Source organism: Mirounga leonina, unplaced genomic scaffold, assembly GCF_011800145.1.
Source record: "Mirounga leonina isolate KUSES-001 unplaced genomic scaffold, KU_Mleo_1.0 Mir_99, whole genome shotgun sequence".
In the NCBI taxonomy this organism is placed as follows: domain Eukaryota; kingdom Metazoa; phylum Chordata; class Mammalia; order Carnivora; family Phocidae; genus Mirounga; species Mirounga leonina.
Genome location: NW_023270971.1, coordinates 3,863,973 through 3,887,770, shown reverse-complemented (window position 1 = coordinate 3,887,770; position 23,798 = coordinate 3,863,973). Strand labels below are relative to the sequence as shown.

At 44.9% G+C, this 23,798-nt stretch overlaps 1 protein-coding gene across 1 annotated transcript in view; it reads right to left on the bottom strand.

Moving 5' to 3' along the window:
• LOC118006805 (sorting nexin-18) overlaps positions 1–21,507 on the bottom strand; it is a 32,428-nt gene extending 10,921 nt beyond the window's left edge. The window contains exon 1 of the mRNA XM_034999590.1: positions 19,714–21,507. Within this exon, the coding sequence (XP_034855481.1) occupies positions 19,714–21,334 (1,621 nt within the window). The 5' untranslated portion in view covers positions 21,335–21,507. The remainder of the gene's footprint in view (positions 1–19,713) is intronic.
• Between the last annotated feature and the right edge of the window lie 2,291 nt (positions 21,508–23,798).

Below are 23,798 nucleotides of genomic sequence, written 5' to 3'. Positions count from 1 at the left end.
AAAATCAGCTATTTGTCCTCCTTTTGGCCACGGGCCTCCTCACATGCCCTGTACCTGTGGCTGAGGCCCCTGTACCACCCTTCTCACCTTATGAAGTCCCTGGCTTCTATTTTGATATGCAATTCTGAAGGCCTTGTGAGCATATAAAAGAACTATATAGGTTTTGAAAATTTCCCTCTGGAATCTTAATAACCTCACTGAATTCACTAATTGTGCCTATAAACCAAATTAATATTTATAAGATGTCTGATTTTCTTGTCTTTGTAACAACACTTAGGTGCCACAAAACAAAACATTGGAAAAGCAGCACGTACTTCATGATTTTGAAAAATCTAAGCCCAAAAGTACATGGGAGGGAAGGAGGTGTCTTTCTCTCCCTTGTTCTCACTCTCTATCTGCTTAGATCCTATTGAAAGATTATATAAATTAAGAACTACAACCAAAAATAGTAACACACAATCCCTTTAGGGATACACAGGCTTTGCCTCTGTTTGCTCTGATACAGTTGGACATCCTGGCAAAAAAAAAAAATTACTTTATTTGCAAACTAGGAAGGACAGAACAAACCATTAAGGACAGTAAGCACCCAAAGGCCAATTCCACTTGGAATTTTGGTTTAACCCACTTAATGCAATTCAAATCCATTAGCATAATGTATCAGGATGACAGTATCAGGGTGATAGGAGATATAAGAGATTTTTTTTTAAAGAGACATAGTTCCTGTTTTGGGGGCTCAAATTTTTTTTTAAGGTGACTTACATGCCTGAAACAGTTAAGGACCTATACAAAAAAGCATATGAAGGTACTAAACAGCATACTTTAAATGTACAAACTCTGGTAGAATAATGAGTGCCATGTATAAGGAGTTGTAAGACTGTACCATGAATTAAGAGCAATTTTTAAAACAACCTCCTTTTTAAGTGAAATGTAGATAAACTGATTTACTCCAGATCTGCTTTCAGAAGAAAGATGATTAACAACAAAACAAGTTGACAGCAGTATACTTTTTAAAAAATCATTAAGAGTTCCTGAATATATCCTGAGTTGAAGTGACAGTTCCCTCTATGAGCTGGTTGTTAAAGCTCAGGATGACAACAACATCCTAAGCCAATTAAAAAATATATGTATGTTATCTTTTGTAAAATATTTTACAAAGTTTTTAAAAAAATATTTCCTTTAAGAAGAAAGCCATTTTGGTTTTTTTGTTTTGTTTTGTTTTAAAGATTTTATTTATTTGACAGAGAGAGAGACAGTGAGAGAGGGAACGCAAGCAGGGGGAGTGGGAGAGGGAGAAGCAGGCTTCCCGCGGAGCAGGGAGACCAATGCGGGGCTCGATCCCAGGACCCTGGGACCATGACCTGAGCCGAAGGCAGACGCTCAGCGACTGAGCCACCCAGGCACCCCAACCATTTTGGTTTTAAATATTCATCTCACAACCCTCCAGCTAGCTTTTCCAAATACATTTTAACACATAGGAAGGGTTTAGCGTGATTTCTTTTTTGTGAGACAGATAAAGTCAAATTATTCAGTAAGCTAGTTATAGACGTTAACTGACCAGTTTACTGCCTAGGAGTAAACGGGAAAAAAGTGACATCTTTTGAACAGCTCAAGCTGTCCATCTGATCAAACCACAAGGGTGTTTCAACTCTTGGGGTGTGACAACTACTTTCTGAAGTTCCCCAGAAGCTTCCCTCTACCCTCTCTCCACCCACTGTGCTTCTAAACCCTGCATCCTGTCAAGAGGAACATGGGAACATAGTTCTCCAATAGAAATGGTATTACAAATACTGGTTGGATGTAAATGAAATAGTATCATTAGAACTAGAATTTGGGTTTTGTCATAAGCAGCTGTGTTCCCACAGTTGATTTGACAATTCTCAAACTGGGAATTATCTGTACATGTTTTTACATGTCACACATTTTCATATTTAAAATTTTAAATATCACAAGAAAGGTGGAGATAGCCAAATTTTCAATCCCGTTTAGCCTCTAAGGAGTGAGAGGCTGGAGAAAAAAAATATTGGGACAGAGTTACAACACTACACACTTGCTACTTTTAGGATGGCTTTAAAAATTAATTTATAGCTGCCTAAGAAGCAAGAGCAGAGGTTCCATGTAACCAGCTGCAGAGCTGTAACAAGGCATGACAGCATCATTTAAACATTCTCTCAGCTGCACTGTTTCTTACCAAATCCAAGAGGAGTGTAAATAAAAGTCAAAAACGTTGCCCAGAATCTAAAGAACAAAGGCAACACACATTTTTATCATGGAATAAATACAAAAACAGGCAAAGGTTTTCAAAATCTCTACGTTTTAAGTGGCTAATTTAGGAGGAATCTGCCTCCTGCCAGCCCCCTCCTCTCATAAACATCATCCTGCCACATTACCTTCCAAACAGAAAAAGGAAATGAAAGAACACAGCAGAGAAATCACACCCGAAAGGTGATGGTCCAAAGTGGTCACTGCTGGATTAAACAAGAGCCCCCGCAATACTCATGGGTAGGGCAACGGTTTTAAAACCAAAGATAATTTAAAATAGGTGTGATGAGAAGGAAAAACATTTTAGAATGGGAATATAAGTACACAACTATGAAACTGTTTATTGCGCTAACGGGCATACATTAGGTAGTTGCATCTGGAATAATATATGAGCTGACTAAGATTTTATTATGAAAAGAAAGCATTGGCAAGTATTTAACTCTGAGATTAAATAAGAGGGACTGACAACAGTCAGAGCAGCGTGAGTGCACTCTTCTTCATAAACAGCCAAGAGAAGGGTAACATTTCTGGTTTAGAGGAAGAGAAACCTGTAAGAAGGTAACACATGAAACAGTGCAGCTTCCCCAAGTTACGCAAGAAAATACATTCTTCTACTTGAAGTACAGGAAAAAGTATGATTGAAAGTGAGGCAACATATTTCAAACATTCCCCATGACTGTTCCCAAACAGGCAAGAGTAACCCAGCTGCACCCCAGGACCCCAGGCTGAGTCCAGCACATTTCAGTTGCTTCTCTGCCTCAGGGATCTGTGGAAGGCCGCAGAAAGGACCAGAGAGATCACCTCCCAAAAAGGCTTACAGGTTAAGAATGAACTTTGAGTTGGCCACTCAATTTACTAAATTAGCTGGGCGAATTATTAGAATCTCTCCCCAAAACAGAGTTCACTGAGGAACTAATAACCCTAACACTTTGTTCCAAAAGTAGAAGGAACCCTGAGGGCTTTCTTCTCCTCACTCCAGCGCGGACAAGATAGCCACTGGAGAAGTCAGTAGGGCTGATTCTGAGAGTCTGACAAGGGTAGAGCTGGTTCCCAGAGTTCGCGTGTGTGTTGCTGTTGTTTTCTTAAGAGCTGAAAGGGCCTTAGAAGAAAGAGTTTCTGGTACAATTCTCGCAATCTTACAAGTAAGAGGCTAAGTGCCTTGTCCAAAGTGCCACAGTGCAGCGTTATGGTGGTGAGCATGCCTGCCTTTCAAAGTACCACAGCTGCTTCGTGACAAAGAGCCCCCCCCCCCCACCTGCCAGCCAGTCCCACTACTTTCCATTTAACACTCCCTGCAGGGCCTCTGCCCCACTGTTGCTGAAGAGGGTAGGGTCCCTCCCTATCCACAGTGGGAGCAGTAACACGAAAATTAAACCAGCATTTTCACCTGGCCTTAGGACCTGTTATCAACACAATCTCCTGCACTTCTCTGGCATTGTTAGTTGACTCTGCACATGCAAAATTCCTTCCTAACAGGTTCATTTTTATACTTGCTGCAATTGCCCAGGCTCAAAGAAAGGCACTCTGCCCCCTGCCTCATCACGACACCAAGCTCCACAGAACTCACGTCCGAAATTCAATCCCACCCCTCTTCTACATTGTCTTTGTATCTTTCCAATGCGAGCCATCTCACAGTTTTAAAGCATGCTCAGGCTGCAAAGAGCAAGCACGAAATAACTACGTCCTGGTTCATAATCCATATGTGCTCAATTTCCGAGGGATTACATCATGCATGTTTCCGAAGAATACAAAATAATTACAACTAAGGAATTTAATCATATGACAGGATTCATTCCTATTACAACTTTAAAGGACTCAAATTCATTTTATAGATTAATTATGATCCAGGAAGCCAGCACCATTTTCAAAAGCATCCTATTATTTACATAGCATTAAATTATTTCCATCAGTAAAAACTGTTCAAGAAGCATTTCGGTATCATTTTGGTTTTTGTAAAATGAGAGAGCAAAGGTCTGGTGTCATGTAGCCAATTAGCACATATCAAGAGCCCACTGGCAGCTAAACTAGGCGCACCAGCAAATGCAGTCACACTAAACCATATCAGTTCCTTCTGATTTACAGAGAGAATCACTTTCCTGGCCACTTCTGACCCAGCAAAAACGGGACAGGGGAAAAAAACCTCTCAAACGCTGTAATTTGCTTCAGGCATTTTAACCAGGGAGAGGCTTCAACTCAGTTGAAGAAGTTGCATGGCCTCCTTTCAGCTTCCCTCTTCATGTCCCTCTCTTCTGCCTCCTCAGGCCCCCCCCAGGGCTTGCTGGCTGCCCCATCGGCTCCCACCTCCAGCCAAGGCCAGTGTCAGCACCTGAACTTTGCCTTCCTTCCCTCAACCAAATCTCTTATGCTCAGTAGGTTCTGTCCCTCCCAGACCAATTACACAAAAGGTCTAGTCACTAAGCAACAGGGATCCAAAGGCTACATTTTCCCCCTTTAAAAAAAAAAAAACCCGCACTTTATTTAATTTTGAAATCATGAATGTGGCAAAAACATTAACTAGACTTTCTGTCTTCCCAGGGCCTTGTCCCAGAAAACCCGAAGCCATGGTGTGAGGGACAGAACAGGAGGTGGGCAGAAAGGCAACAGAGCTGAGTAGAAGTTGCCCGAGACTGCATGAGGCCTGTTTTTCTCCATTCCCTCCTACACATAAAACGTTGAAAGAAAATGCTAATTTGGTCAATGTGACCAATTTGCCCTTATCCTCTCATCACTGGTCCCCACACCCTCTGGCCCTGCTAACTCCCCATTAACCTCTGCCCCTCCCCTTTCCTTCCTCCCTTTCGGTCTCCACCCACCCACTGGTTGACTACTCTTTCCCCTCTCTGCTCCAGTATTTACTTTTCTATATTTTTCGAATAAAACATCTCAACAAAGGCCAACATCCACTTCACAGAGAGAGGCAGAACGGCTGTCCATCCAGGCAAAAGAGTCATATGTGAATCACACCTACTGTGTAAGCCTGTGCTCTGCACTTTATGTGTCTGATTTCCTTCTCTTTAACCTCAAAAGGAAAGGAATTACCACTCCCATTTTCAGAGGCAGAAAGCGAAGTTTAGGGTCGGTAAATCACTTTACTGAAGATGTCCGGCTGCATGGGAACCGGGTCTGCCCAGCTTCCCAACTCAGGTAGTTTAGTCCCTTTGTCCTTGGCCCAACTGAGGCCGCCCCACCCATCATGTCCAAGCCCCTCAGAGGAGCCCCAGTGCAAGGCACGAGGGCGGCACAACAACAGGCCCCCTGGGAAGCCTCATCTCGGGGATAAGCAAACCAAGAACCATCTCCGTCCAGGCTCTCAAATCTCTGTTCCTGCATCAAGTCATACCCCGTGGGCTCCGGTCTGGACCACATTAATAAACTCTGGGGGGTGCCCATAGGAATACTGAACTCAAGTCAGTGAAAGCAATTTTTTGAAGGGACTATAGGTCCCAAAAGTCAAGAACTATCAAAATTCAAAAGTAAAATTAATGTAAACTATACTTTCAATTCATAAATATAATAAATGGCAAAGAGAACTTTTGAGTAATTTTAAAAAGGAAGAGGGTCAGATACAAGGATAATAAACTGCAAAAAGAAAAAAAATATTGGTTGCTTGATGATGTAAAAATTAATCATTTAAAGAATTCAGGCCTCTAAGCCTGGTTGGGTCCTGAAGATAGAGTAAGTAGTAGTCTCATTCTATCCTAATGAAGCAACCCTTTCAGCTTCAATTCAGCAATCACCAGATGTGTAAGGGCAAGAATGACAGTATAAATGAAAGCCACTCACTTGAGTGTATCACATCTTACAACATTTGATTACTATTATTCACCATGCACATACATTCCCACACCTCACCTTGTTCCAAAAATGAAGAGAGAAACCATGTGATTCTATCTCTTGTGGCTTATTTGGCAGAATAGGCTGTTCTTTGCGAGGAAATTTTATATAAAGTTCCTTGTGTTTCGGCTTATACTGAATATTAAATATGTATTAAAGTTACTAGGGTGATAGAGTCAAAAGAACTCTGTAAACACAGTATGTTTTTACTTCAGAAGAGTCTGGTTACAAAGGTGAAAATGTTTATTTGCCTATGGCCGTGCAAATATAAAGACTTTAAAATTTGAGAACAGGAAAAAAGAAGCATGTATTGTTTCTTAAAGATTTTATACCTATAGAATCCTAATAAAATGAGGTAAGAAGGACATCTTTGGTAATCACGAACATACAATAAAACTTTTTAAAACAACCAATTTTGTAGAATAAAGTCCACATAATGGTTTAGATTCAGAGAACACACTTGATAACCTACAGTCTGTAGCTCACAATCCCTAATTTCCTAATTCTTTTAATTCTTTTGTAGGCTGACATATGTGCGTGGATATTGGTCTGTACCAATCAAGCAGCATTAGGGACACTGGCAAGCTGCCAGCGCTTTGGGTTCAGATGACCTCTGACACACAACAAAACCTATCTGAACCAAAGAGAAGAGTGAACTTTGGAAACTGCCTTTAATACTTTCTTTTTTCTTTCTAGGAAGATAAAGGGAGACCCGTGCTAAAACATCTAACAGAAGCTGCTAAACAGACAAGCCAAGCCGCTCTATCCAGGGCAGAAGGAGAGGGAAGTGGCACTTAGAGAAACTAGGGAGGCGTGAGCCACCCGCCCGAAGCCGGGTTCTGAACTGTATGAGTGCTTCTGACAGCACCACAGGTAACACGGTACTCAGAAGAGTATTTTCAAAGAATAGATCTCTTGCTTTCAAGTATTTTTCCCAAATAGCGTCTTGTTTTTAACTTTAGAGTAATTGTAAACCCAGTGTTATAAACTGCCACTTAAGCTATGGGGTGGGGGGAGTAACTGGTGAGGAGCACAGCATTTATCATCATCCTTGCTGCCACCCACTGTGGCCACTATGACTGTGTTAAGGGAACAGGGTCACTATTGTCAATGACTGTGTTAATGGAACAGGGTCACTTATGTCAAGGGGTTTTAAAGGTGGAGCTGGGAGGCCACGAAGGAGACGGGCCTTCCGTATGTCCTCAGGTCCTCACTGCATGGGGCCAAGAACTTGTGAACTGGGCCAAGAGACAAGTATCCCAAGGACTCAGCCCAAACCCCTGCAGCTTGCCAGTGAGACTTTGCTGGGTGACAGTCTTAGGAACCAATTATATTCAGCCCAGCCTTTGGTTTTCTGCCATCAACACCCATCGAAATTCTTTGTATGCAACATATACAACCATGCCCTTTTGATTCAAAAACCCTGGATTTTGTTCCCTGGGAGGCACTATTTGGGCTGCTGCCCAAATCTGTGTTCATAGAATTGTAATCCTGAGACCCCAAATAAATGCTTTTGTTTTTATTTCAGCTCGGCCTCTTTCTTCGGTTGACACCTAGTACTTCACAGCACTTTATGAGCACTAAACTCTGGGGACAATTCCTAAATCAGCTGTTTGAAACTTAAGAACACCTCTGACCCTGGGGTTTTCCTGCTTCCTCATACTGGCAGGGACCAGGTTTCCAGGGGTGATGAGTCTTTACTCCGGCTGCATCTGGGCTTCCTTGAACTAGACCATAAATAATCATCTAAAGACAAAACTAAGCACTTAGAAATATAACATTTTTAAAAAGATCTGAAACGTATGTCATAAAACAAAAAAACTCAGAGGACCCATGCGGACACCCATTTTTATTTAAAGATGTCTCGCTGCAGACAATAGGTAGCTTTTATGATTTTCACAAATGTCAATATAACTAAATACAGTAAAGGCCCAGAAAATAGGATTTCTAAGGCTCCCTTCAGCCCCGTTCCTTATCTTTCCTTGTAATCCTGCTCCTCTTCTTAACTTCCCTATTTCTCTTCCTGGCATCACTACTTTCTGTCACCAAATTTAAAACGTGGAAGGTAACTCTAGACTCCTCAGGAGAGCCACTCCTCACCAAGTCTGGCCACTCTACTTGGCAGGTATCTCAAGTTCACCTGCTTACTTTCCAAAGCCACCCTCATGCCTAGATGACCTGGTCTACTCCAGCAGCCCTCTCATCTCTGCACTCAGCCAACAGGAAGAAGCTTCTGGAAGCCCTGGTCCCGGGGGCCAGGCTGCACATCAGTGAGGGATACTTCCAAGAGCCCGCAGTTAAATTTCTGTGGCTCACCTCCTGTCTGCAAAATGGGGATAATGTATTTACCTCAAAATCTCCTATGAGCTTTAAATGGATATAATGAATATAAACATGAAGCATCATGCCTGGCACATGGTAAGCCCTCAAAATGTTATTTTTACCATGATTCAGATGTCACTCTTCGGTTTCAGACCTTCAATAGCTGTCACTGTCCACAGAACAAAAAAAAAATTCTAGCAGGCACGCTACTTATTGCAGCATAACAAACATGGCTTTAAGTCAAGGCAAAAAATGAACTCATCTGGCTCTTCTTATTAGCTGTGCAATCCTGAAATTCACTTAACTTCCCAGGGTCTCAGTTTTCAAAGGTTATCACATGGGGATAATACCCCTTTGGGGAAGTTAATAGCTGTACTAGGTTGAATAGTATCCCCCCAAAATTCACATCCACCTACAGTCTGTGACTGTGACCTTAACTGGAAATAGTCTTTGCACATACAATTGGTTTAGGTGAGGTCATACTGGATTAGGATAGGCCCTAAATCCAGAATGACTAGTGTCCTTAAAAGAAGAGGAGAACATCAGGTGAAGATGGAGGCAGAGACTGGAGTGGCAAGTCCACAGGCCAAGAACAGCAAGGATGGCCGGCAGCCCCCCGAGGCTGGAAGGGGCTTGGGAGGATCTCCCCTAGACGCTTTATACGGAGCGTGGCTGTGCCGACACCTTCATTTCGAACTTCTAGCCTCCAGCACAGTAAGAGAAGAAATTTGGTTTTTAAGCCACCCAGCTTGTGGTAATTTGTTACAGCAGCCCCAGGGACCTAATACAATAGCTAATACTTAACGCTGCGAAGTATCTGGTACGCAAAATGATGACTCCATGTTATACACAGTATATATACACTGTGAAACTGCTACGGGTTACACAGGGAAGCTGGCGGGAACTGCACGCCCCCTGGCCGTAGAGGGCACATCATCAGGCCCGCTCCTAAGTGGAATCGGACACGGTGTATGTAGCTGCCACACGGTAAGGACGCTCAAGCAGAGCGATGGCCATCACTCCTCATACTCCAGCTCCCAAACCTGCTTGCCCTCCAAGTCAAGGGTAAACAAACACTTTCCTTACAGCTCAGATAGTAAATATTTGAAGTTTTGCATGTCAAGGCAAAACCGAGGCTTTTATACCCAGGAAAAATGTAGTAATTCAGAAATGTAAAAGCCACTCTTAGCTCAAGTGCTGTGAACAGGCACATGGGTGGGTTTGGCCTGCAGACCCCTGCTCTATCTCCCAGTATCTCTGTTGGTAACTCTAGTCTCTAGTTCGATGGTCATTTTATTCTCCTCCCTGTCCCTTACCTCACTCCTGTAGGCAAATACCTCTTCTGTCTTCCTCCTCCCCAACCCCACAGACACCGCCTCAGTTTAGGATTTCATGTCTTGCCTGAATAACTGCAAGAGCCTCCTATCTCACCTCACCCCGAGCCTCCCTTTACATCTGCCACTAGGACCTGTCCATCTAAAGTGCAGGCCTGAGCATGTCAATACCCTGTTTGATCTTCCATGATGCTGCCCTCCATCCCCTGCAGCAGCAGCTGTAAACCCAGTGGCACATCAAAATCCCGTGAGGAGCTCTTTCAAGAACACCAACGTATAGGCCACATGTCCCTAACATTCTGATTAGATAGAGGGGGGTGGCCCAACCTACAGCTGTAACCACTCGAGAGCTGAATCAGAAAAGCAGCCAGGATTTAATCCCTGATTTTTATACATGATTGATTCCCTCTGCCCAGAATGCCTTCCCCCATTCTGCCTGCCTAGACTTGCAATTTTTTTTCAAAAATCTTCTCAGAGTAAGACTGGGAGAAGCCACCCCTGAACTCTCTCCTCTCCCCATAGCTGATTACCCCCACTCTGGCCTATTTCACACCACGGCACATGCCCATGACTGCATGGACCACGCTGTATGGTGACAGCTACTCGCTTGTCAGCTGGTCTCACTGACCTGAGCACGGGGCATGCAGTGCACCAGCTATTATATGCTCATCCTAAAGCATTTCCAAGATCAAGAATGCACTTTCTGGGACGCCTGGGTGGCTCAGTCATTGGGCGTCTGCCTTCGGCTCGGGTCATGATCCCATCGAGCCCCACATCGGGCTCCCTGCTCAGTGGGAGGCCTGCTTCTCCCACTCCCACTCCCCCTGCTTGTGCTCCCTCTCTCGCTGTCTCTGTCAAATAAATAAAATCTTAAAAAAAAAAAAATGCACTTTATATTTTCCTCTAAAAAGTCAAAATATGACCATCTTTCAGAGGCAAAAAAACAAATGCTACCCACCCAAGCCCCTAACACAGTTGACAGTGACTCTCCATCCTCTGGACTCCCACACACTCTTACCAGAGGCACCAAGTTAAATCGACCTCCAATCTCCCAATTCTCTGTATAGACATCCTACTTCCGTTACAGAACTGAACCTTCCATGAGGGCAGGCACCTACCGCTCAACACCTAAGCTCAGTGCTTTGTGTATCCAAGTCATTCAAGAAGGTGAAATGTACTCTCTCTAGATCTTGTGCTTGGAATTCAGCAAAAGGGACTCCAATAAAAGATTATCATGAAAGTTTACCAAAGAGGAAAAAAGTGTATATACGCAAGTTTCAACATCAAGAATCAATATAGGGGCGCCTGGGTGGCTCAGTTGGTTAAGTGACTGCCTTCGGCTCAGGTCATGATCCTGGAGTCCCGGGATCGAGTCCCGCGCATCGGGCTCCCTGCTCGGCAGGGAGTCTGCTTCTCCCTCTGACCCTCCTCCCTCTCATGCTCTCTGTCTCAAATAAATAAATAAAATCTTTAAAAAAAAAAAAATAATCAATATAAAGTAAAATCATGAGTTACATAACATTAATTTTTCTGGCACATAAAATAAAACATTTTTAAACTTCCTCCCTTCTCCCCAATAAGTTTTGGAAAGTTACTTCATAGATATGTAAGTTTAAGACGTTTAAATCACTTTCACATTAATTAATGACTTCACCTATAAAATATATCCAGATCCTATCTTCATTGCCTATACTCTTTTATAAACTCTGGTATCCATCATATGAACAGAAAAGCACATTCTACAATAGAAGATATCTATTTCAAAATCAACAAGTACTCCATCGAGTGCCTACTTTTCTCATTCAACAGGCATTCCTTAAGCATTAACTGTGCACATTGCACATACAAAACAGTGGAGCTACATACTAGAGGAACATAAAAACATGACCCCCACACACTACCCAATAACCGAACAATGTACACTGTTTGGCACACCAGTGAGCATTCTACCAGCCATGACTACTTGGAAAGGACAGGGCTCCAAGTAGAAAACTCTGAGGAGGGAACTAGATCTAAGGCTTGACTGTCTGTGCATGTGTTGGGTGGGGGAGATGTCAACAGAATGCAGGAGCCCATCAATCTGAAAGGATGAAACTCAAGTCCTGATTCCCATTCCCACCTCTCTTCCACTCACAGCCTTCCTCATTTCAGTGGACGGAGACTCCATTTGTATTGCTGGTCAAGCCAAAAACTGCAGAGTTCCCCTTGATGACTCCTCTTCCTCTCGCATGCCCCATCTGATTCCCACCTGACGATTCTACCTTTAAAATATATCCAGACTGGGATTCCCTCCTCGCCATCTCCATTGTACCCACTCTAGTCCACACGTGCATGGTCTCTCACCTGGATTATTGGGGTAGTTTCCTACTGGCTCTCTGCTCCTACCTTTGGGACCCTACCTCCTCTCCATTCTATTGTCAACAGAGCAACTAGAGTAAGTCTGTTCAAAGGTCCAGATAGATGTCATTCCTTGGCTCAAAAGCTTGTCATGGCTCCCATCTCACTAGGACTTTTACTCTAGGTCTTGACAATGACCTACAAAGCCCTACTAATTGGACCTTCCAAGACCTCATCTCCTGCTCAGATCCTCTTAGCTCCAATCACCTGGCCTTCCACTGCCTGGCAGCACACACCCACCCTAGCACCTCTGCTCTCGCTCTCTCCTCTGCCTGAAAGCCTCTCCCCGCAGACACCGGTTTAGCTAACTCCCTCACCTCCTCCACACTTCCACTTAAATCTCACCTTCTTAACGAGACCTACGGTGATCATCCCTTTTCTTACTTCATTCTGTCTCCCCATGCCCACTTGTCCTGCTCCACATTTATGTTTTCCCCTACCACATACGTGATAATGTACTCATTGTGTTTCTCGCTGTGTCTCCGCCCTGCTCGAATGTAAGCTCCACGAGGGCGGTGATCTTTGTTTTGACCACTGATGCAACCCGAGCATCTTTAATAGTGCCCAATCTATAATGGGCACTTACATATTTGTTGAATAAAATCAGATTTATCTCTCAGAGGATCCACTGAATAAATCTAATGATCTTGGGTCTCCTCCCTAACTGCTGTCTCCCTCCCTGTCAAATAATACAAAGAATTTCTTTATCAGAAAAGTCCAATTATAGTGAGAGATTAAAAAAAAATCTAAGAAAAGGAGTAAAAATGACAAGTGAAGTTAACACTCATTCACACTCAAGTTTAATCAAGCTACAAACACAAGATTAACAATGCATGACTGTTTTCGGAGAGGAGACAGTATTTAGAGTTCAAAGTGAAGCACACTTTGTAGGAGGGAAAGCCCATCGCAATTTCTCTTTCTGGTGGCTCTCCTGGTGACAGCCCTCCTTTGGCTCGGAGGGAACTTCTCCAGCTGTCCGGCACGCCTCAGCTTCCGGACACCGGGGAGCTCTCACCAGCGGCAGGAGGCCGGGTACCGTCAGCACCTTGACGATCACAGCACCTGGCGGGGTAAGCCCGCAATGCATGTTTGCTGATCTGAACCAAAAGTTCATGAATTTTCTTTCACATCAACTTGCCAGGTGCCAGTATCAACTGATAAAGGATGTTCATGCTCCCAGATGATAAAAATCACACAAGCAGATAGCAGGCTATTGAAACCAGCCTGAAACAATGTCTAAATGTTCATCGTATACTTTCCTATTTTATTTTCAATGTATGGATGTTGCTATTTTTTTTAAAAGTCAATCAACAAATGATACCTAGGAGATCATGAATCTCATATTTACAGATGAGGAAACTGAAGCTCAGAAATGTCAAAGTGATTTGTGCAGGGATACAAGTAATTTAGAGGAAGGGAACAGCTAGCTGACAAGCCCTTAATGTGAACAACACACCAGTGACCCTAAATAACACTGGCATTTATTTCTGCTACCATACTTCTGGTGTGCAGTACACACCAGCTGTGTTAAAATACAATATTTAACTGCTATACCAACCAATGACTTATTGGGTTTTTATACTTTTGCCTGCAGTTCTGGTGGCAGCAGGCTACCAGGATGGAAGATAAGATTACTGGAATTGTCTTTTAAAGAAGAGTGCTTCCTATTTTCAAATTATCTTTCTACTTTTCAAAATCAAGCATTTAGTGAGTAACTACTGAGAACCACAAGATTTAATCCTCAATGTGACCTTCTGAGGAAGCGTACCCACTTCACCAACAAAGAACCTGAGACTTGCCAAGGCTAAAATAACTTGCCCAAAGCTCCTCTCACAGCCGAACAGTGGTCCCCAGATTCCAGCGTGGCCCACAGTGAGGAGACTCTGAACATGGGGCTCTTGGTTTACCATGAACCCCCTTTGTTTGTGGGGCTAAGTTCCCTTGTCAGACCCAGGCCAGCCCCATCTCTTCTGCATCACCTTGGGAGGGCTCTCAGTGACCTGGCACCTGGCTTCTCTGCCACGAGTCCAAGAACTCAGTGAGGACCAGAGTCCTGCCCATCCCCCTCCACATGGGAATCTAGCCTGTGCTAAGTGAAGGGCGACAGATGGGACAGGTCCTCTGAGTACAGTCTCTCCAAACAAGAGCTAAGCATTACTGTGCCATTTTATTTGTGATAATCATTTAGTTTGTGGTATCACAAAGTTTCATAAATAGATGGCAAACTAAATCGAACTTCATATTAAACTTTGATTTTAAAACACTTTGAGACAATAAAGCAGTACCTTTTTTTCAGCCTGAAGAAAAAGAACATAATTTAAAGGAATTGTCATGTTTATAAGGGAATTGATACCTTCTCACAGAACTTCTTCTTTGTTTGGGTTCTGCCTTCCTGTTTGGAAATCCTAAGATGACCAGACAGGAACCTGTGGGATGACATTTCCCAATACAGAGGGAAATCCAACTGAGCCCAAGAATTATCTGAAGAACATGAGTGGGAGCGTAGGTACCTGCCTCCTTTTGATTCTGCTGTGATCAGTCTAACAGGCTATGATTCCCCAGTGTGATTTCCAGAAGGACTCCTAGCTCAAAAAAGAAGTCTGAGAAACCAATGACAGTGTGATATGAGCAGTATCCCCACCTAGCTTCATGATCAAGACCTTCTGTGGCTGGTCACATTGACGTTTTACCAAAAGAACTCAGTCATCTCTTTCAAAAGCCCCAAAGGTAAACCTCCTTTTCATTAAGAAAATACAGATAGGGACAAAGGTTACAGCTAGAACTGAAGTCTCCTTAAAAAACAGCTGGAGGTGGAAGTAGGGGAAAGGAGAAACGGATTCAATTAAAATGGAGCTAAAACAAAACAGAACAAAAAATGAACGACCTCAATTTCTAGCCCAGAAGTTTCAAAATAAGGATGAGTTTGTAAACAGCCCACTTATTAGACCTTTTCTCTGTATTCCTGACACCACCCTCTCAGGTCTATTTTTAGTCACAGGAGAATGGGGAGCAGACAGGGAAGGGCTAACTGTGGCCCAGTCTTACCTTAGAGGCCCTTGCCAAGACTCTAGCTATCTTTAATTAATGTCTGAGGGACATAAGACGGACCCTGCATGTGGTAAAAGGAAGCACAATGGTGAAACTGTACCCCGGAGAACTGACAAGCCCATGACTGGTGTACCATTCCTGAGGTCCCAGGGCTGTGTTTTGTTGAAAAGAAGCCTCCATCTGGAACGTTTACAGAAGGCAATGTGGACACCCTGCATATTTAATTTAGGAGTACAGAAAACAGGACTGCCGGTCTGTTTGTTTACCTAGTTCTGCCACCCTGCTTCACAGACTCACGCTACATTTTATCAACAAATCACTTTTCCTGTACCTTGTACCTTTTCTCAGGAATAAAGAAATTTCCTTTTAAGTGACTCCCTCCTGCTATCCAGTCCACATTCCTAAATAAAGATGAAACCAACATTTCTCATCACTCCACATTTACAGTCTTTCCCTTTCACGATACCCCCGGGAAATAAGCCTAATGCTTTTAAACCACAACAACTCACTGCCATCCAGATTAAGCTTTATTAAATATTAGAGATTAATCATATCTTTGGAAACAGAACCGAATAAGCTAAGAAACTGATAGTGAAATCGATTCTATATACTACCCCAAACTGGCCACCATCAGCATTCTAAAGGCATACCCCAGGCAAGGATGATAAATGGGAGGAGATAAAACGCTACCATTTCAAAAAAAGAAAATCAGACCACAGGGTTACAAAGCTCGGCAGTGACAGACATGTGACTAGTCAGGAATCAACGAGCCGCCTGTGAACAAAGAATTTAAGGGACTCCTGTTAAGACAGAGCAAAGTATGAATAAAATTCAAACAGCTTCTGAATTCCCATCTACTATACTTCAGCCTACAGCAAACTGCCTTCTTCCTACACTCAACTCCATTAACCAAAATAGGTCTGTTTATCTAAGACTCCATGAGTTGATGAAAAAAATTAGAATTCCAGAATTCTCTTTTCGCTAAAGAAACCATACGGCTTTCTTTGCTTCTGCAGAAAGTACTTACACTAAAACCATTATTAAGTTTAAGCGATGGTTTTAGTACTAAGTATAGTCAGAAAAATGCCAGTCGACCACATTTAAGGGCATTTGAGTTTTCCACCCTCATTCTGGAGCTGGTTCCTCACCAGTCTCAGATGTCCATTCTGAAACCAGTTGTATTTTCTGAATGAACGATGAAGGCAGGATGCAAAGCAGATGAACATCCTCACACCGCAGCAATATTACTCACTGGGTGAGTGCCTGGGATGTTCTGTAGAGAGGGGTCTGGCAGGGCCTGCTTCCCCTCCCGGTTTTTATTACTTAAGCCCATGCGGAAAGGAGGGGATGCCATGAGATGACCAAGTGACAAGAAGACTATCTGGAGAGTATGTGCAAAGATTATCAACTGCTGGAGAAACCTGAAAGGACTGAAAGACTATGGCAGCACAGCACCATCCCATAGAACCCTCAGCAGTGATGAAATGGTCTCTATCTGTTGTCCAACTGGTAGCCACTAGCTACAAAGCACATGAAATACAGCTAGTGTGAATAAGGAACTGGATTACATTATTTTACTTTAATTAACTTATATTTAAATAGTCAGATGTGGCTCACAGACCCAGCACCGAAAAGCACAGGTTTAGAACACTGGAAAAGCTGACCACAGCAGTCTCCCGGATAAGAAAAAAGCTCAGAGGAGACTAATGTTCCTGTCCTTTCCCCTAGGAATTAAGGGGGAAAAAACTTAATTAACTCCCCTTCTTAACTGTGTTAGTCATTGAAAAGCACATTCTAATCATTTCTGTCTCATCTGAATGTGGACCTAACATCTGATTAGAACACATCAAACGTAGAAGTACTAAAACTGTTTTTTCTCTTCCTGTAAACAATGACAACTTAAGAGTTGAAATAATTATTTTGAATTTTTAAATTTCTCCCTAAACTGAAATGTAAACTTTGAACCAAATACTTAAAAGATAGCTTAAGCTGCTTAAAGATTTTTTAACGTTTTTTTCTTCTTTTTATTCTCCTCTCAGAAGTCACAGTAAAATCTTTCATGTGATTACACTTTGAGACCTTAGAGGAAAAAAACAACCTGTCAACAAAATCCCCAAGTGCTCAGACTAAAAAAGATTCATTCCAATAGCAACTGTGTAGTTAAGTTGGGGGGGCGGGGGGAGCTGCTCTTCACAACCACAAGTTCTGAATATTTAGAACATGTTCAAAAAGCTTTAGCACAACTTATGAAATTTGTCTCATCTGTATTCCTAAAAATCGCCAACACTAGCATCCTTGATAAAAACTGGTTGCAAGCAAATGCTTTTATCCTTATGCGTTGCACACTATAGCTTTAAATGGCAAGTACATTCTAAAGACGTCATCTAGGGACACTCACTCCCTGTACATTATATACCAAGGCTACAGCAGAAAGAAACTATACTTAATATTAACTGATTTTCTTTCTGAACTTCCTAAAGATTATGTTTAGTGCCCTTGAATCTGTTTAAACAACATAAAATGGTACTGGTTTTAATGAAGTTTTTCAAATCCCAAGAAACTGAATACAATTTTAGTTCTAGGATTTAAAAAAAAAAAAAAAAAGCAAACTACACAGTTTAATAAACTACAAAAACTACTGCTGTAAACTCAAAATCAACCTTAGAACAAACACCATACCTTTTCTAATAAATAGTTCCAATAGCAGGACACTTGACAAAGCTGTGTGTGGTCTGAGTGACGGTTAAGTCAGTGAATGAACTGAGGCCACCCTGTAGTAGCCAGTCACCTGTCTCTCTCTGCCTGCAGAGGTCTGTCCTTGTCTCCACCCTTTCTACTTTTACCAACCATTTGCATAAACTCACAAAATACATAAAAAGGCAGCATGGTTCCAGGTTGATATAACACATGGTATTTAAATTTAAGGTCTTGCATTAAAGTCTCAAAGAGTCAGTCCCACTGGCACCAGCCAAAAAGTCAAGGAGTCACGGCAATTTACACACAAAAAGGCATGAGGAATGTAGATGCAGGTTCAGTATGGTTGCTCAAACAGCTATTGAATCTCAGGCTGCATTTACAAAATGTAAATTGCCAAAAAAGTTACTATTTTCTACCAAAATTAGTAATGCAGATGCTTCGGGATACTGCATTTTAGCAGGGCCAACAACACATTCAAGGCTTTGGAAGGACCCCCCCTTTGGGGAGTAAGAAGACTAGTCACACACTTGAAAGGGGGAGGAAAGCAGCAGAGGGAAGGGAAGGAAGCAAGACTGCTGTCTCCCAAAGTGTAAAGGGCTAACGTGTGGATGAGGAATAGACTTACTTTGTGTGGTTCCAGGGAACAGAATGACAAACGAGAGAGGCAAATTTTAGTTCAGTGCAAGGAAGACTATGTCAAAGTTCAGGGTTGTTCATAATTGGACCGGCCCCTCTAGAAAGGCAGTGAGCACCTCCTTATTGAAGGCCAAACCTCATGACTCAAAAGATGTTTCCATCATCACAGAAGTTAGATTAGGTAACTCCCTCCCTCCCCCCGCCACATCCGCCACACTGAACAGGAGACATTCACAGGCAAGACCACCTCCCTAAAGTCCTTCGCCTCCCCGTCCTCTCACTCCAGGCTTTACTGCTCTAATTTATTTTCTAAGAAAAAAAAAAAATCTGCAAAGGTTAGTGCTTTAACAAAAGTTAGGGACACTAACAACTAATAATGAAACAAGCTGACAGTTGGGCAGCTAACTACTGGAATACCAGAAGCAATGCCCTCAGACATAATACTCAGATTTTGTGCATTCTTTGTAGTTCCCCTACATCATTTTCCTAAATAATACTCTTTAAATTCAGTGGGTTAATAGACTCCAAACTCAAAATGACTGAGATTAAAGAGATTATTTTTCTTAAAACTTCTTGAAATTAGAGTGAGCCTTTTACCTCATTCTACAAAGGTTGCAAGCAAGAAGCCTATGCAGGACATTCCTAAACTGCCCTGGCTAGAACCTCAGAGAATTGATTCTAATTCCTCAACCAAACCAGGGATTGAGAGGTGTGGAAGGTAGAAGCGGACTTACCTTTACTTGCAGATATCCGTCCTTCCCCATTATTTCCGTGCTTCCTTAAACCCATCACTAAGTGACCCCACAGTGTTCAAATGGATGCCTAACAGGGTTTGGGTCCTCTTCTAATTCTACCCTAGGCACAAGATTACAGATCCCAGAAGCTCATCACCCAACTATTCAAACTCTAAAATGATAGCACTGTCCTAAGAAGTACTCTCAGAACTTTCTCTGAGGAGTACCCACTCCCTGTCTGGAAATACTTTACGGAGGCAGCTACCGGCCCGCAATCCATCATATACTCAGAAAAACAGGCCAGCTGTCCACTTGATTGGACAGGGAATCCCTGCTTGATTCCCAACCTCTCCGGCACTAGTCTGAAACAGATTATGGTATTTCTGTCCGAATCATCCCTTTCAGCCTCAACAACATATTCCAGACCATCTGCTCTAATGGCCAGGCTTTACCTTTCTGAACGTGAATGATGTCGGGGAAGTTGGCCAGGTGCCCCTGATACAGCGCTAACAGGTCCATGACGGGGTCCAGGTCCTGCCTGGGCTGCTCGGCAAAGAGCTCGCCGATGGCGTCGTAGGCATCTCCGGTGAAGGCGATGGCCTGGTTCAGGCCGGCCGAGAAGGCCTGCTGGTCCAGCTCAAAGGCCTGGCTGAGGCCGCGGAAGGACTGGCCCACCTTCTGATACTCCTTCTTGAAGCCCGTCACCTGCTTGCGCGCGAACTCGTTGGCCGTGTGGTTGAGCTGCAGCGCGCTGTCGTCCATCTTCTTGGTGAAGCACTTGAAGCCGTCGATCTTGCTCTCCACCTCCTGCAGGTCGAGGGCGGCGGCGGGGGGCGTGCTCAGGGTCAGGAAGAAGTTGGCGCCCACCATCTCATCTTTCTCGGCCTTCCGCTTGCCCTGTTTCCAGGCCTTCTCGTCCGTGCTGCTGGGGCAGGTCAGGAAGTGCTGGAAGACGTCGCACTGCGCCAGCACCGGGTGGCTGGCCATGTGGTTCATCCACCAGATCAGGCCCTTCCTGCGTTTGGAGATGAAGTCCTCCTCGAAGCGGCCAGTGGCCTGTTTCTCGGGCAGGTGGGGCACCGAGATGACGGGGAACTTCTCGGCCAGGCGCGCGTACAGCCAGTCGAAGTGCTTGTAGCGCCGGTGTACCGGCACCTGCGTGTGCGTGGGGACCAGCTTGTAGGAGATGTAGCTCTTCATGCCCTTGAACTTGGTCTGTTTGGTGGGATCGTCGATGGTGCACTGGAAGGGGTAAGGGTTCTCCTGCCATTCGGGGCCGTAGGGCCCCAGCACCACGCACAACTTGTCCCCATCCTTCACGAAGCCAGACGCTTCACCCAGCACGAAGGCCTCGCCGCCCGACTTGACGAAGGTGGAGAAGCGGTTGAGGTTGCGGCTTACGGTGGCCGAGCTCTTGGCCCCCGACGGGTGGTGCTGCGCGGGCGCCGAGCCGCCGCGGGAGCCCAGCGACAGGTCGGAGCGCGTGGACAGACGGTAGCGGCCGGCCGCGCCGCCTACGGACGAGGAGCCGTCGAGGTCCGGGTACGCGCCGCTGCCCAGCGCGCCCGGCTCATCGGCCACCGTGGAGCTGTCGTCCCACTCGTCGTCCCAGTCATCGTCGCTGCCCTGGCTGGCCTGGTAGCCGCCGCCGTAGAGCTGCTGAGGCGACGGCTGCAGGGCGCCCCCGCCGTACGGGAAGCCCGCGGCCGGCGGCTGGAAGGTGCTCGGCGGAGGCGCCTGCTGCGGTTGCAGCAAGGGCTGGAAGGCATCGGGCGGCGGCTTGAAGGAGGCGGGCGGCGCGGCGGGCAGGGGCTCGAAGCCGCCAGGCGGGACGTTGGCGTAGCGAGCCGGGGCTCCCGGGCCGCAGTCGCCCGCCGGGCCGGACTCGGGGGCGCGAATCACCTGCACGTACGAGGCCGGGAAGAGGCCACGGTCGCCACGGCTGTTGACCCCCTCGAGCCAGCCCTCGATGTCCTGTTCGCTGCACAGGCTCAGCACCTCGTGCTCCCGCAGCGAGATCTCGCCCGGGTTCTCCGACCTAAAGTCGTACAGCGCCCGGGCGCGCAGCGCCATGGTCCCGGCTCCCCGGCGGGCGGCCCCCGACTCCCTACGCCGCGAGCCCGGGGCCCGCCCGAGGGGTCCGCGGTGTCGCCCGCGCCCCGGCTCGCGGAACGGAGCCCAAAAGACAGCGCACAGCCCCGCGCCCCGGCCCGCCGGTCGCGCCCTCCGCGCCGCTCGGCTCGCAGCGCCGACTGCCGCGCTGGGCCGCCGCCGCCGCCGCCGCCGGCCGGGGGCGGGACCCGCGGCCTCCCACGTCCCCAGCAGCGCTAATCCACGGCCGAGAGCCGCGCGCCAGGCGAGAGCAAGCGATGGCCGAGCCGCCCGCACCCGCCGGCGGGGCCCACTCCGCGGCCGCCACTGCCCCCTCCAGGCCGGCGCCGCGTCGTCAGGCGCCGGGTGAAGGTTTCCACTCAGAAGTGAATTGTGTGAGAATTGGTCAGGCTCTTAGGTTAAAAAACGTATCCTAGAGAGTAAATTAATATTCGCATTCCTGACAAACGTTCCTACTCTGAGCGCTCGGTGAATGCTTCTAACCACACCTCTAATAAAGGATTTTCAGTGACTATTAGCGACTGCGCCAAGAAGAAAAACAAGATGCCTGTGCCGGGCGCTGTCCGCTCCCTTTCATCTTCCACCCGCCGGAACCTTCTGGCAAGAAGGGGAGGAGGACGACTCGAGCAAAGTAAGGAAGGTGTTGTGTTTGACAAGTTAAGAGGCTAAGGGTGGTAGAGAGGGTGGGAAGAGAGGCGTCGGTGTAGGAGAGTTTACAGTAAAGTAAGTGGGCACGGAGAGCTGGCATTTTGCGTGTGTCCCTTCTCCTCCCCGAGGCACAGGTAGTGCAGTGGACGAGAGAGAGCTTACGCTTCGGAGTCAGGCTGCTGGGTCCGAATCTGATTTCTGACACCACCTAGCTTATGACCTTGAGCAAGTCACTTACCGTACCTCCCTCCTAGGGTTGTTGTGGGGATTCGATAATCATGTAGTCCCTACTTTACAGATGAGGAAAATGAAACAGAGAGATTAATATATGGCAAGTACTCTACATGGGGAGTACAGTTCAGGTGTTTGCTGCCCCTGTTGCTAATGTTACTGTTATTTGGGAAAGCAAAAGTCCTGTCCTCCTACATAAAGAGAATAGGGATCCTAAAATCACAGTGTCAGGGCATGTGCACCAGAAAGGACCTCCGTGTTCACACCCCGACTCCTAATCTGAGATCAGTGACCATCTCTCTCCATTCATCTTTGTCTCACTCAAGTTATATTATCTTTAAGATTAGTAGATTTGAAAAAAAATAACTTCCTGAAATATTCATCAACTCCAATCTCCAAAGTTGCCTTGCTTCACATCTTTTCTTTCAGTGTGTAATTTACCCCAAGCTTTTTCTTCTCATAATTATTAAGTCTAGCCTAATTATTCCTTTGAAGACACCTCTAATTGGGATTCACAATTCATATGTCATTAATTTCCGTCTGTCCTCTGACCCTTTTCAAGCAAATCTGGGAAACAGTCCAGAAGAATTTACAATTATTCTAAGGAAGGGCTGTGGTATTCTAAGCATCTTGCACAAAACCACGAACCTAGTATACCAGAATTACTCCCACAATGTTTATCCCTAATGCAAAAACCTTAATTCAATTCTGTAAGCAAATTCTGAATTACAACATATTTAGCTGAAAATTCTGGGTCAGAATCCTTCTTACAGTAAGCAACAGAGGTCACTGAATTTCAATGTCAACAATTTATGTGGTCAGAAACATGAAGTCAACATTTATGAAACATCTAGAATACAATTGATTTCGCTTCTTAACTATGAGAAGATAACCTAGAATATTTAGGATAAATACATTGAATTTCACCCTTACTATTCATTTGGTAGTTACTTTTTTAGGTTAAAGGGTTAACTAAAGTAACATGAGACTTGCAGTGCTTCAGGTTTTGAAACAGACTAAAAATCTATTTCAGGTATGGAAATTCCAGGAATTTGAGGTGATGGCTTTTACAGACAGGTTGGGCTGCTCCTTAGAAACAGTGGTTGAGGAACTACTGGACGTCAGAGGTTGTTTGCAGTACCAATGCACATGCAGGTGTTCAGTTTGTAGGAGTCGGTGGGAGGCCAGGCATCAGGCTTGGTGAAGGACAGGGTCCAGCTATCCATGGTGCCTGGCTGTATGGCACCTGGGTGGCTGGAAATGCCCTTTAGGGACTTGGATATTTTTTAAAATGTGCTCAAGTATTAGAAATTGGTAACTGTTCACTCAGGGACGTAGATAAACACATTTTTAAAAGATTTCCCTAGAAAACGGAGCATATTATTCAAATGTATGCAATCATTGTTATAACCATCAACTATTCCTATTTCATTATTATGTGTTTATAAAAACAAATCATTAGGGGACACTAAATGGCTCTAAACACCCATATTTTCACACTTCTTCTTTGGCCTGGGACGCCTTATGTGGCCTGGCCCTTGACTCT